The 13,488-nt window shown below is 43.5% G+C and overlaps 1 protein-coding gene across 2 annotated transcripts in view; it reads left to right on the plus strand.

Annotated features, from left to right (window-relative positions):
- The window catches only part of MBTPS1 (membrane bound transcription factor peptidase, site 1), a 78,783-nt gene that overhangs the window by 41,847 nt on the left and 23,448 nt on the right, over positions 1 to 13,488 (plus strand). For both annotated transcript variants that reach the window (XM_089692858.1, XM_089692860.1), the window contains exons 16-20: positions 468 to 624; positions 3,992 to 4,116; positions 4,207 to 4,284; positions 4,536 to 4,676; positions 7,115 to 7,246. In XM_089692858.1, the coding sequence (XP_089548984.1) occupies positions 468 to 624; positions 3,992 to 4,116; positions 4,207 to 4,284; positions 4,536 to 4,676; positions 7,115 to 7,246 (633 nt within the window). The remainder of the gene's footprint in view (positions 1 to 467; positions 625 to 3,991; positions 4,117 to 4,206; positions 4,285 to 4,535; positions 4,677 to 7,114; positions 7,247 to 13,488) is intronic.

Below are 13,488 nucleotides of genomic sequence, written 5' to 3' on the forward strand. Positions count from 1 at the left end.
TGCTTTTTAATTGAATTACCTGTAGCTTTGCTTAAAGCTGAATTTTGTAAAAGTAAAAACCCTCCCTTGCAGTTGGGCTTCCACTGCACTGCAGTTGTTAAATGCTCGTTCAGGTCTAGAGTACCAGAAAAATCCGTTTTATTCACCCAATTCTCTGCTCCTGCAGGCTCCTTTTGCGCAGCTAGACCTGTCTCTCTATCAAAAGTTAAAAATGAATTCATTCATTTTTAACATTTTAATACACGATAAAAATTTTTTTTTTAATGAAAATTCTGTTGAGAGTTTATTCCGGAGAGTCATGGCTCCATGAAAAGCTCTATTCCTCTTTTTTCTGTCTGTTTTAATGATCTGATTGATGAGCTTACTGGCTGCTCTGTGTCACTACATATTTGCGCCTCTTAAGAGAATATGTGGATGGGTTGCGGTCATAAATGAAATGTGTGATCTGTCCCTGTCTGGTTCTTTAGGAACCTTATTGATGGTTGATAGTGAAGAAGAATTTTTCCCTGAGGAGATTTCTAAGCTGCGGAGAGATGTGAGCAATGGCCTCTCTTTAATCGTCTTCAGCGACTGGTACAACACATCCGTCATGAGGAAAGTCAAATTCTACGATGAAAACACCAGGTACAAGCAGTTTTCTACTATCTAGAATGGAAGTTCAAACCAGCTGATTAGCATACAGTGCTTTAAAGGAAAGTAGTCCTGATAGAAATATGCAGGCTAACTTTCTCATGCAGCAGTGGATTCAAAGAGTACTGAAGCCAAAGGAGCCATCCTCCAGATTAGTAGTGGCAGTCTTTATATTTCTGTAATGACAGGGTTTCTTTATGTACCATGCTTTAAAGTGGTTGTAAAGCTCAGACATGAAATATGAAAGCATCAAAGCATATCCCTCTATAGTGTGTACTTGTCTCAGTCCAGAGCACAAAGTGTTATTTCTGTTTGCTGCCTTATTCCTCTGCTATCAGTATGAATCCCTTCTGACAAATTTTCCTGACACCAAGAGAAAAAAAGGGGAAGGGGGAGGGACATCCTGCACAAAACCTGTGATTGACAGCCTCAGCTGTGTGAAGGTGGGTGTGTTCCTTACCTCCAACCAACTCTCAGAGCTCTCCTCACTGAGTTCGGCAGAGTGTTACTTCAGCTCCCCACCCCCTGTTTTCTGAAGCTCATACAAACTGTATAAATTCTGGACTTTGAACAGATGAAGAGAAGACTTCAGATAAACAGGTAAAACTTATGTGGGAGGATTTGTTTCATCTCTGTTTATCACCTGATGCCAGTAATTTCACTGGGTATATGTAAGGGTTTACAACCACTTTAAGTCGGGGTAATCAGATGGGTGTTTGGGACTTTTCTCTTCTTCTATGAGTCCCATCAGCCTATATAGGAATTTCCACTGCAAGGGTTTTTGTTTTTTTTTTTAATACTGAACTGCACAACACTGTACGTGGGATAGGCATATTCTTCCTCTTGTGACGTTCCCATGTTCTGCTTAAGGGCCCCTTATGAGTTGGGATACCAGCTGTTAGTGGGAACATGTTCCTTTTACCAAAACTAAAAACCTGCAAGCGCAGTTACACATTTTCTAGAGTCATATATATATGGTGACATTCCTTAATCTTTGGCTATGGTGACCTATTTTTCAAAGGTGAAATATTGTCATTGGCAGTTAATTTTGTATCTATATCCAAGCTGGCCATGCATTGTGAGCCTGAGTATGCTTGTGTACAGCTATGCAACATGATCACTACAGAAAACCAGAAAGAACTTGGCTAGCATGTTGTCTGCACATAAACGTTTGGCCTGTACAGTTTAGCAAGTACATTATCTTCTGAATTTTCTCTCACCAAACCTGTTCCTCCACAGGTCTAAACAACCTGAGACAAGGCAAAAATTGATGACTGTTTCACTGTAAGCTAATTTGTTGACATTCTACAAGATAAATATCTTTATTTGCCATTTAACTGTAATTTTCAAATTTCATTGAACGCAGCTGAAACTGTCAAAAGTTTTTAATTTTTTAATTTGTGAATTAAAGCGATATTAAAAGCAGATTTAAAAAAATAATACATTTTGTACTTACCTGCTCTGTGTAATGGTTTTGCACAGAGCAGCCCGGGTCCTCTGCCGACGCTTCAGGCCCCTCCCTCCTGCCTAGTGCCTCTATAGTAAGCAGCTTTCTATGGGGGCACCAGAGCAGGTTTGTTCCCAAGCCATTGCTTTGTGTGTCCATTCACAAATTAGCACAGATTGGCACAGCTGTAGAGGGAGGCTTTATCAGGCTGCTCTGTGCAAAACCACTGCACACAGCAGGTCTGGAGACTGGCTAGGCCACTCCAGGACCTTAATGTGCTTCTTCTTGAGCCACTCCTTTGTTGCCTTGGGTCATTGTCATGCTGGAACACCCATCCACGACCCATTTTCAATGCCCTGGCTGAGGGAAGAAGGTTCTCGCCCAAGATTTGATGGTACATTGCCCCGTCCATCATCCCTTTGCGGTGCAGTTGTCCTGTCCCCTTAGCAGAAAAACACCTCACAAAGCAGATTGTTTCCACCACCATGTTTGACAGTTGGGATGGTGTTCTTGGGGTCATAGGCAGCATTCCTCCTCCTCCAAACAGGGCGAGTTGAGTTGATGCAAAAGAGCTCGATTTTGGTCTCATCTGACCACAACACTTTCAACCAGTCCTCCTCTGCATCATTCAGATGTTCAGTGGCAAACTTCAGACTGGCCTAGATAGGTGCTTTCTTGAGCAGAGGGACCTTGCGGGCACTGCAGGATTTCAGTCCTTGTCGGCATAGTGTGTTACCAATTGTTTTCTTGGTGACTGTGGTCCCAGCTGCCTGGAGATCATTGACAAGATCCTCATGTGTAGTTCTGGGATGATTCCTCACTGTTCTCATGATCATTGACACTCCAGGAGGTGAGATCTTGCACGCTGCACCAGATCTAGGGAGAGTTACAGTTGTTTTGTTTCTTCCATTTGCGAATGATTGCACCACCTGTTGTCACCTTCTCACCAAGCTGCTTGGCAATAGTTTGGTAGCCCAGTCCAGCCTTGTGTAGGTCTACAATCTTGTCCCTGACATCCTTGGAAAGCTCTTTGGTCTTTGCCATGGTGGAGAGTTTGGAATCTGATTGCTCCTGTGGACAGGTGTCTTTTATACAGGTAACAAAATATTAGCAGCACTCCCTTTAAGAGACTGCTTCTAATCTCAGCTTGTTACCTGTATGAAAGACACCTGGTAGCCAGAAATCCTGCTGAATGATAGGGGATCAAATACTTATTTCCCTCATGAACATGCAAGTCAGTGCATAATTTGTTAGACATACATTTCTTTTGAATTTTTTTTTTCTATTCTGTCTCTGTGTTACAATACACCTACCATTCGATTTTTAGACCGATCATTTCTTTGTGAGTGGGCAAACATTCAAAATCAGCAGGGGATCAAATATTTATTTCCTTCACTGTATGTAAACCGTGATTGCACCACACATTCGAGGTATTGCCACGAACATCAGCGTGAGAGCAATAATTCTAGTGAAAATCAAAACTGGTAACCTGTAAAGGCTATAGAGATTTTTCAGGTACTGTAGTGTGGCACCATTCCATGGGTGTACACAATTTTAAAATGTGACCTGTTGGGTATCCATTTACTCGGTGTAACATCTTCTTTTTTACATTTTACCAAAAATTTGAGTATTGTGTTTGTGTGTACTAAAATTCATTAAAGTATTTTTTACTAAAAAAAAATGTTTTGTTTTTTTTTTTCCATTTTATTCTCCTGTTTCTTTTCTTTCAAAAAATATATATATTGTTTGAAGATTCTAAGTAATTTTCTTGAAAAGAAATGCTGATTTTTACATGATTGACAGATAGAAAGGACAGAATTGGCCTGGGGATAAAGCGGTTAAGTAAACAATGACAGGGTGGAGACATAATTTAAATGTTTGTATTCTAAAGAGAGTTGTTTCTTATGCTTCTAGGCAGTGGTGGATGCCAGACACTGGAGGTGCAAATATACCAGCCCTGAATGACTTACTATCTGTTTGGAACATGGCTTTTAGTGATGGTATATATGAAGGAGATTTTACAATGGCAAATCATGACAGTAAGTGCTATTAACGTATAATGAATCCAGTTAGAATCTACCTGTAATGAATATTTTTCCCTTGCTAATACATTTTCTATTTACTTTCAGTGTATTATGCATCAGGTAGCAGTATTGCAAGATTTCCAGAAGATGGCGCGGTTTTGTCACAGACTTTAAAGGACCAAGGTACCTTGTGCTGTATCATTGTGTATAGCTTTTATTTTAGTGTTCATTAGATACTTTTGTTTGTTTTCTTAATAAAGTTGTCTAAATCTAAAATCTTGTTGATGCTCTGATATTGAGATGTTCTGCTATATCCTGTTGTATTCATTTCTTTTGATTGTTTTTTTTTTCTCCTTAACTTTCTCATTGAAACTGCTTTTCTTTAAAGCTGCTTGCATTAATTTTGTATACATGAATCTCATCCTTTTTGCCAGGACTTGAAGTTTTAAAGCAGGAAACCTCTCTGGTTGAAAATATACCTGTGCTTGGATTGTACCAAACTCAGACTGAAGGAGCGGGGAGAATTGTCCTTTATGGGGATTCCAACTGCTTGGATGACAGCCATCGTCAAAAAGGTATCATTGCTAGTCTAGTGAAGTAGTACTGGGTGATGAAGAATAATTGATGTATTAAAGGATTATATTTCGGGAGTATGCGACGTGTTTCACCTGTTTTTTAGGGTGCAACTTATAACATGTTTCTGATCCTGCAGCCACTCCCCTATCCCCACACCGCCTGTGACTGCAGGCCAGAGATCTTCTCCCCATACCTGCTGTGTATGTTTCAAAAGAGTGCGGTCGAGCAAGGCTTTGCCCACATGGCCGCATCATTGATTTACAGATCCCTGTGAATCAATGAACTAAAAGTCCCGACAGCCATTGCAGCTGTTGGATTTTAGTTCTCAATGAACTACCAGGGTGCTGTTGAGCACTCGAGTAGTTCATTGAGTCTTCCTGTCTTTGTGGAACTGCCTGCCTGTACAGTGTATGGGCAGACGGCTTACACGGACATTCTGTAGAAGCCCAGCACAGAACTCGTGATCTGCTGATCGCGGGTGCAATGCTTCCCAGGCTTCTACAATAAAAAAAATAGCAAAATCCATATTTTACCTGCAGAAAAATGCATTTTTATTTTAAGTGAACTTATCCTTTAATGATTTAGCAATACCCCAGTGTTATCCTTATTGTGATGATTATTGACCAAGAAAGGTCATTACAGACCTGCAAGATGTTTGACATTTTCAACCTACAGATATTTAGGCTGTGCATTGGTGGCCTTGCATTAAAGGTCAACTGTTTATTATTTATTTATTACAGGTACTTATATAGTGCAGTCAATTTACACAGCACTTTACATATATATTGTACATTCACATCAGTCCCTAACCCTCAAGGGGTGTACAATCTAAAGTCCCTAACTTACATTCATAAACATACTAGGGACAATTTAGACAGGATCCAATTAACCTTCCAGCATGTCTTTGGAATGAGGGAGGAAACTGGAGTACACAGAGGAAACCCACGCAGACACAGGGAGGACATGCAAACTCCAGGCAGGTGGTGCCGTGGCTGGGATTTGAACTGTTACAGGCAAAATCAAAGATGGTTAATCTAGATGTGCACAAGCTATGGCTCTTTATGGACATTATATTCTTTGAAGTCTTCTGGCTAGCTGGTCAGTTGGGTGACAAATATTTCATATTTGGTGTCATAGGTGTTATGTTTTTTTTGTTTTGTTTTTTTAGCTTAATTTTATCTGGTACTGGGTAAATGTTTACCCTAAATTGGGTTTTATTGCCTTTCTGCACTTATTTTAAAGTCTTGTGATCTCAATTACTAGTAGTTTTGTACCCTTGTTTCCCTTTTCATGCCAACTTTTAAGCCTTGCTGTCGCTAAAAGGCCAAAAGCTGAAACTGTTGTGTTTTTAGTGGATAATCTTAGCTAGGGCTTGACAAATTTCCTTTGAATCTAGGAGTCAGCTAAAAAAGTTAGGAGCCAGTTGTTGTGGTTTTTTTTTTTTTTTGGGGTTGTAAGCACCCGGGACTTCACGCAGTTTGATTTGCCACGTGACAATCATGGTAAAACCGCACCATGTTTTAGGCACCACTAAAAATTATGGCACCTGAACCTGTTTTTTTGCGATCAGCGATTTTGCTGTAATCCCTAAATGCCCAGGGATGAATGGAACCTCCCTGGTTCACACATATGCTATTCTGGATTTGTTTTGAAATTCAGATTGGCGTGACAGGCTAGATATTTTGTGTTCCTATTGAGGTGATTCACACAGGTGGTTCACACAGGTGCGATCACATGTATTGTGTTTTTAGTGCCATTATGAAAAGAGTCCTTTTTTGAGTTTGTGGTTCACATAGGAGGCGCTTTCCCGTAGAAGTCGGACGGGAGGCGCTTTCTCGTAGGGGTTGGACAGGAGGTGATGTGTGTGTGTGTACCCTGGCACTAGCATGCAATTTCTAGTCACCATTGCGACCTGGTGCCTAGGATTTATTGGGCCCTGATCTTGGCTTAATGATCTTCACTTAATCTAAGAAGCAATGGAGTGTTGCTAGCAGCTCTAGATACATACTCACATAGGCCAGTCAGCCATACTCAGCCGTGTATTGAAAAGCTCTTAGACAAGTTGGATTGTGATAATTGGGAATTGCATGAGTTAACTCTAAAGATAATGAACATGTGCAAGTATTGAAAGCCCTTGAAATCCTTATGTATGATCAACGATATGTTCTTTTTATGCATAGAAAAGTAAATGGAGCGTTCACTCTTCCAAATGTTGGCAGAGCCTAGGAGAAATGTTAAAACGTATTCATGGTTGAGAGAACTCTAGACATTAGAACACCTTTTTTAGACGTTATGAATACTAAAATAAAGTTCTTTTATGCTTTGAATATCTTTATCAAATAGAGTGGAATGGTTCCATAAAAATATTTGGTTATATGCCTTGTAATAAACAGCTTAATAAACATCACCGTGACTTAAAAGTGCTCTCCATTTGTAGATTGCTTCTGGCTGCTTGATGCCCTCCTGCAGTACACATCCTATGGAGTCTTACCAGCAAGTCTCAGTCACTCTGAAAACCGGCAGAAGCCACCAACTGGTGAGGGGACCCCACAGCCAGAGAGGATGGAAGGTAAAAGACGTTTTATCCTTTTTGTTTTTCATCTCAAAATGGAATGCTAATCTTCTTCTTCTTTTTTTTTTTTTTTTTTTTTTTTTTTTTTTTCTTTTTTTCGTTTACATTATCGGTGTGCATTAATATAAAATTGTTTGTGGGTACAGTTTGTAACCATATATTTTAAATGGTGGCCCTCTGCATTATGCCCTGCACAATTTCTTATCTTACTGAGGCCACTGAAAATGGTCAGTCTGATTAAAACACCCACATTGTTTATTGGTAGTCAGAGACCATGTGGTCATGGCTGCCTAGGTTCTATGTCACATGGAAAAGTCTTTGATTCATGGTAACAATTATTAGGAAGTTTTTCTTTCTTTCAAAATGTGTTTTGGCAATATAGACATATGCCCTGTTGATTCTGTGTAGTTTTAATTTTAATGCGAAGTTATGGGTGAAACCAAAATATAACATACCGTATTTGCCGGCGTATAAGACGACTTTTTACCCCTTGAAAATCTTCTCAAAAGTCGGGGGTCGTCTTATACGCCGGTATACGGCATACTGACACTTTTTAGGGGGGCGGCGCGGTGCAGGGGTGGGCAGGGGCTGTTTCTTACCTGGCTGCGGTCCCACGACGATCCGGTCCAGGAAGCGCGGCTGCTCCATCAGTTCAGCCACTGGATGTTTGCGCGTCTGCTCGGCTCCGCTTCCTCACCGGTGATTGGCCGCCAGAACTGTAGCTCAGGAAAGGCACACAGATGGCCAATCACCAATGAGGGGGCGGAGCCGAGCGGCCCCGCGAAAATCGAGTGCAGGAGCAGCAGGTAAGTGTTCAGTGTAGAGGTGCTGCTGCAACCACATATGCTGGCTACAGCAGCACCATACTAGAACAGGGTCAGCAAGTGTAATTGGTGTCAGTGGGAGGAATAGTGCCCCATCATTGGTGTCACTGATACCAATGATGGAGCACTATTCCTCCCACTGACACCAATGATGGGGCACTATTCCTCCCACTGACACCAACGATGGGGCACTATTCCTTCCCCCCACTGACACCAACGATGGGGCACTATTCCTTCCCCCCACTGACACCAACGATGGAGCACTATTCCTTCCCCCCACTGACACCAACGATGGGGCACTATTCCTTCCCCCCACTGACACCAACGATGGGGCACTATTCCTTCCCCCCACTGACACCAACGATGGGGCACTATTCCCCCCCCCCCCCACTGACACCAATGATGGGGCACTATTCCACCCCCCACTGACACCAATGATGGGGCACTATTCCACCCCCCACTGACACCAATGATGGGGCACTATTCCACCCCCCACTGACACCAATGATGGGGCACTATTCCACCCCCCACTGACACCAATGATGGGGCACTATTCCACCCCCCACTGACACCAATAATGGGGCACTATTCCACCCCCCACTGATACTAATGATGGGGCACTATTCCTGCCACTGATACCAATGATGGGGCACTATTCCTGCCACTGATACCAATGATGGGGCACCTATTCCCGCCACTGATACCAATGATGGGGCACCTATTCCCGCCACTGATACCAATGATGGGGCACCTATTCCCGCCACTGATACCAATGATGGGGCACCTATTCCCCCCACTGATACCAATGATGGGGCACCTATTCCCCCCACTGATACCAATGATGGGGCACCTATTCCCCCCACTGATACCAATGATGGGGCACCTATTCCCCCCACTGATACCAATGATGGGGCACCTATTCCCCCCACTGATACCAATGATGGGGCACCTATTCCCCCCCACTGATACCAATGATGGGGCACCTATTCCCCCCACTGATTCCAATGATGGGGCACCTATTCCCCCCACTGATTCCAATGATGGGGCACCTATTCCCGCCACTGATACCAATGATGGGGCACCTATTCCCCCCACTGATACCAATGATGGGGCACCTATTCCCCCCACTGATACCAATGATGGGGCACCTATTCCCCCCACTGATACCAATGATGGGGCACCTATTCCCCCCACTGATACCAATGATGGGGCACCTATTCCCCCCACTGATACCAATGATGGGGCACCTATTCCCCCCACTGATACCAATGATGGGGCACCTATTCCCCCCACTGATTCCAATGATGGGGCACTATTCCCCCCACTGATACCAATGATGGGGCACCTATTCCCCCCACTGATACTAATGATGGGGCACTATTCCTGCCACTAATGCCAATGATGGGGCACTATTCCTGCCACTAATACAAATGATGGGGCACTATTCCTCCCACTGACACCGATGATGGGGCACTATTCCTCCCACTGTTGTGCATTGGAAGAGGGGTAGTCTTATACGGCGTGTATAGCCCAAACACTACATTTTAGCAGGAAAAGTAGGGGGTCGTCTTATACGCCCAGTCGTCTTATACGCCGGCAAATACGGTATATTTCTAAGAAACCAGGTAAATATTTTCTTTTGATTGTGTCGTTTATAGAATGAGTTATGCAGAGATATACAGTATGTACCATATACCTTACAAAGAATTAGTGTTGGGGGGGTACAAGGGTCTTTCCCAGGGGCGGACTGCCAACTCATGGGGCCCCCGGGCAATATGGGATTATGGGGCCCGTGTCCTCGCCCACACTCAAACCACACCCAAAAAAAAGCCTAAGGTACCAGGGGCATCTCATGGGGCCCCCTACTGACCCCAGGCCCTCGGGCAGTGCCCAAGTTCCCAAATGGTCAGTCTGCCCTGGTCTTCCCAAGGAAGTCATCAGACCTGCAACCCACTGCATTTTCCTTCCAGTGGTGACACTGATTTGTTTTCTGGGAAGGAAACATTTGTCACTTGGCCAGTACAATTTGTCTTGACGGGAGATACTGCTCTCCCTCGATAATATATTTCTGCCTGCTCCCTGTTTTTCCTGTTTTTAATCTGCAGTCACAATACCTGGCTGGGTTAGTTTTTCAGTATTTATTTTTTGTCTTAGAGGTTACATGACTGGAGAACATAAGCCCTTTTTTGCCTTTATTTATTCTTGTTTTTTTGAGGGACACAGTAATTCCAAGATGGTTGGGTTATACTGTCACCAACTTGAGGATTTGGACACTGGATAACAAAAGATTAAAATAAAAGATGACCAGTTGGGTAAAACCCATACTGCTCTCAGCATGCCTCAGTTTTTTTGCTTTGATACCTGGAAGATAGATGCCTTTTCTTTGCCCTGCTAAGAAAAGACTGCCACTTTTTATTCATGTAATTTTTTAAAATCTAGATTCCTCCACAAGCTGCTGGGCTGGTGTATATATGCTGCTATCCAGATCAGCAGCTGTCTTGGTCGAGAGAGTGGAAAAACCCCAGGAGTGACCCTATATCTAAAGAATGCAAGTGTACAATCCAAAATGTCTGTGTGTATAAGTGGGTGCTGCAGCGACCATCGGCTGGAACCGAACAGAATCCACAAGGGAGACCATGTGCCTGATGAAGGGGTCCTGCGAGACTCCAAAACATTGCCTTGCTGTAACTATGTGATTGTTTATTAAAACTTTTGGACCCATATTGGTGATCCTCGGTGTGCTGGTGACATTCTCCCTTCCTATCTCTAAAGACTCATTTTGTGAGTAAGCTGTATGGGCCAAGCACTGAGAGTGACCTTGTTACTAGGGCCATTTGGTGCCATTTAAAAATCCCAGCTTTGCATCTGTTATCCACAGAAGGGGTTAATGCCGAGGGCCTGAGTGCTGAAATCGTCTGCTGGGTGTTTCATGAGTGCATTCTGTACTTTTTTTCCCCGCATACAGGAAACACCTTCCTGCCACTGCTCAGTGGCGTGGATTTATCCTCCCTTTGTCGCTGCTGCATGCCTACAGTGACTTGGTGACCTCCAAATTCCTGAACCCTTTCCTGCTACCAGCAGCCAGTTTGTGAATATTCAAGGCCTGGCCTTGTACCCTGAGCTACATTACCCCTGCCTTGCCTTTTAGTTCTGAATCAACTAACTGTTGGTGCTGCCTGCAGTGCACCCTTGAAAGGCCTGATACTGACAGCCTAAACGTTTGCCGTCTGCTTGAGTCTTTGCCATACTCAGTATTTCTTTTGCTCTGTAAAACATGGCCCCCTCCTTGGCTCTGTCTTGGGAGATTTTTACTGTAGTCATGCAGGATTATATGGGACAACATGTAATGGTAATGGCTGACTCTGACCACAGAGGCTATAAGCGTGCTTCCATGGCTTTCCCTGCAGAGTATTTCTGATCAAGACATTAGCGGCCTCTGAGCCTTCAGCCGTTGAGCTGAATTTAAAGGCCATAAAGTGGAAGAAAATCCTAACACTATCTATTCCTCTATTCTTAATGTCCCCCCACCTAACCTGTGTATATAAAAGATGTGTGTACTCCATTTGCAAGAGACCGTAACGGCTCCTATTAACACTGTTCACAGTATTTTCTTGTTTCCAGCCTACCCATTTTCGTGGCGTTCAGGACCTTTCCAATGCACTTGTTGTTTCCTGTTCTTTAAGGAGACTGGACTAACCCTCTAAGGAGGGAAAAGTATTCATCCCTTCCAAGGTCTCAGACCTGTACCTGTTTAAAAGGATCTTTGTTCAAAGTGGGCCACCCCTGCTGTGGATAATTGTTTTTCGTATTGGCAAAACCTTAATCATCTCTGTGGAGGATGCTCCTGTTTTTAGAGACCCCATTGGCAAGTGTTTGAAGTGCCATTTCTAAAACCATGTTCCCTCTTGCAGGTCCTGACTTGAAATCTGCCTTGTTTGTGACTTTAGTCTGCCAAACTTTAGCTGATTGAGCTAAGGCCATCAGAAAGGATTTGGTTGCCATTCAAATTGGTCCTTTTAATTATGGAACATTTGGAGCTTATGGCTGCAACCTTGAGCTTCTGTGTGGATGGGTTGTTAGAGGTCTTACATTTCATTTGTTGTATAAGTCTGCTGTCGGTGAACATGAGAACTATTTGGCTTAACTTTGGCCTGCTGAATAGACATTAAAAAAAGTACCTGCTTTGCCTTCCCTTTTGAAGGACAGCATTTCTGCTCTGAATACACTTTTCAAGGATGTCTCTGGTGGCAAGAGTACCCATCTGCCGAACAGAAGAATGGCATGGCATAGGAAGGTTCATCCCTCCTTGTAGGCAAAGATGCTTCCAGGACTCTTTCAAAACCAAGCCTACGTCTGGCAATCAGTCCAAGCCCTTGAATAAATCTTCCTGAACATGAAGAGGTGCACCCGCTTTGTTTTGGGGACAATTTTGTCAGCCATCATATTGGATGCTTGGCTGAGGGATGTAGTATCCAGGGGGCTACAAGATAAAATTCTGCTTTTGGCAACCTTATTCTTCCGACCTGTCTGTGTCATTGTACATATAAGCAAATTTCCATACAGCCCTTGTGGGTCCTCTGGAACAAGGGGCTATTTCCAAAGTACGTGCAGCGAAACAATTCTAGGGGTTCTACTCCAGCCTGTTATTTTCCCAGACTGCAGGGGAGTATTCACCCCATCTTGGATCTCAAGGCCCTAAGTGTCCTAATTTGGGTCCAGAAATTCTGCATGGAAGCCACCAGGATTGTCATAGCTTCTCTTCATCAGGGAGACTTTCTGGCTTCTGCGGACAGTTATGCACATGCATATTATCCCAAGCATCAATCGGTCCTTCGCTTCACTGTGGGTCCCTGGCAAATCCAGTTTGTGACGCTGTCATTTGACCTATCTTCCACTACGTGAATGTTCACAATTGTACTGGCCCTTGTGCTCACTATGCTGCACTCCCAGGGCATCCCCATTGTGGAGTATCTGGAAGACCTCCTGTTGAGGGAGCATTCGGAACAAGTTCTGTTGGATTAAAGTGGTATGGACAGTTCAGAGCTTGCAAAGTTTTGGCTGTATCCTGAAACTTCAGAAGCAAGTTCTGCAACCAGCTCATCACCTGGAGTATCTGCATCTCATTCTAGACACAAGTTGAGTTCTAAAGGATCAGGCTCCATCCTTTGTCAACTAGTTTACTAGATCGATTGATGATTTTCTTGGGCCTTTTAGCATCAGGCTACAGTTTTTCAGAGTTGCAAGGCTGCCACCTGGTCTTCTGTTCGCACGTTTTCTAAATTTTAACAGGTGAATGTCTTTGTAAGTTGCAAGCAGTCCTCAGTTGTGGTGGTTTTATGTGTGCCTATTTGTATTTGTTGCCCATTCCTCAGTTGGGCTGCTTCTGGACATTCGAACAGTCTCAATTCCTTTTGC

Source organism: Staurois parvus, unplaced genomic scaffold (genome assembly GCF_062004578.1).
Source record: "Staurois parvus isolate SC_StPar_1 unplaced genomic scaffold, SC_StPar_1.0 ptg000607l, whole genome shotgun sequence".
Lineage (NCBI taxonomy): Eukaryota > Metazoa > Chordata > Amphibia > Anura > Ranidae > Staurois > Staurois parvus.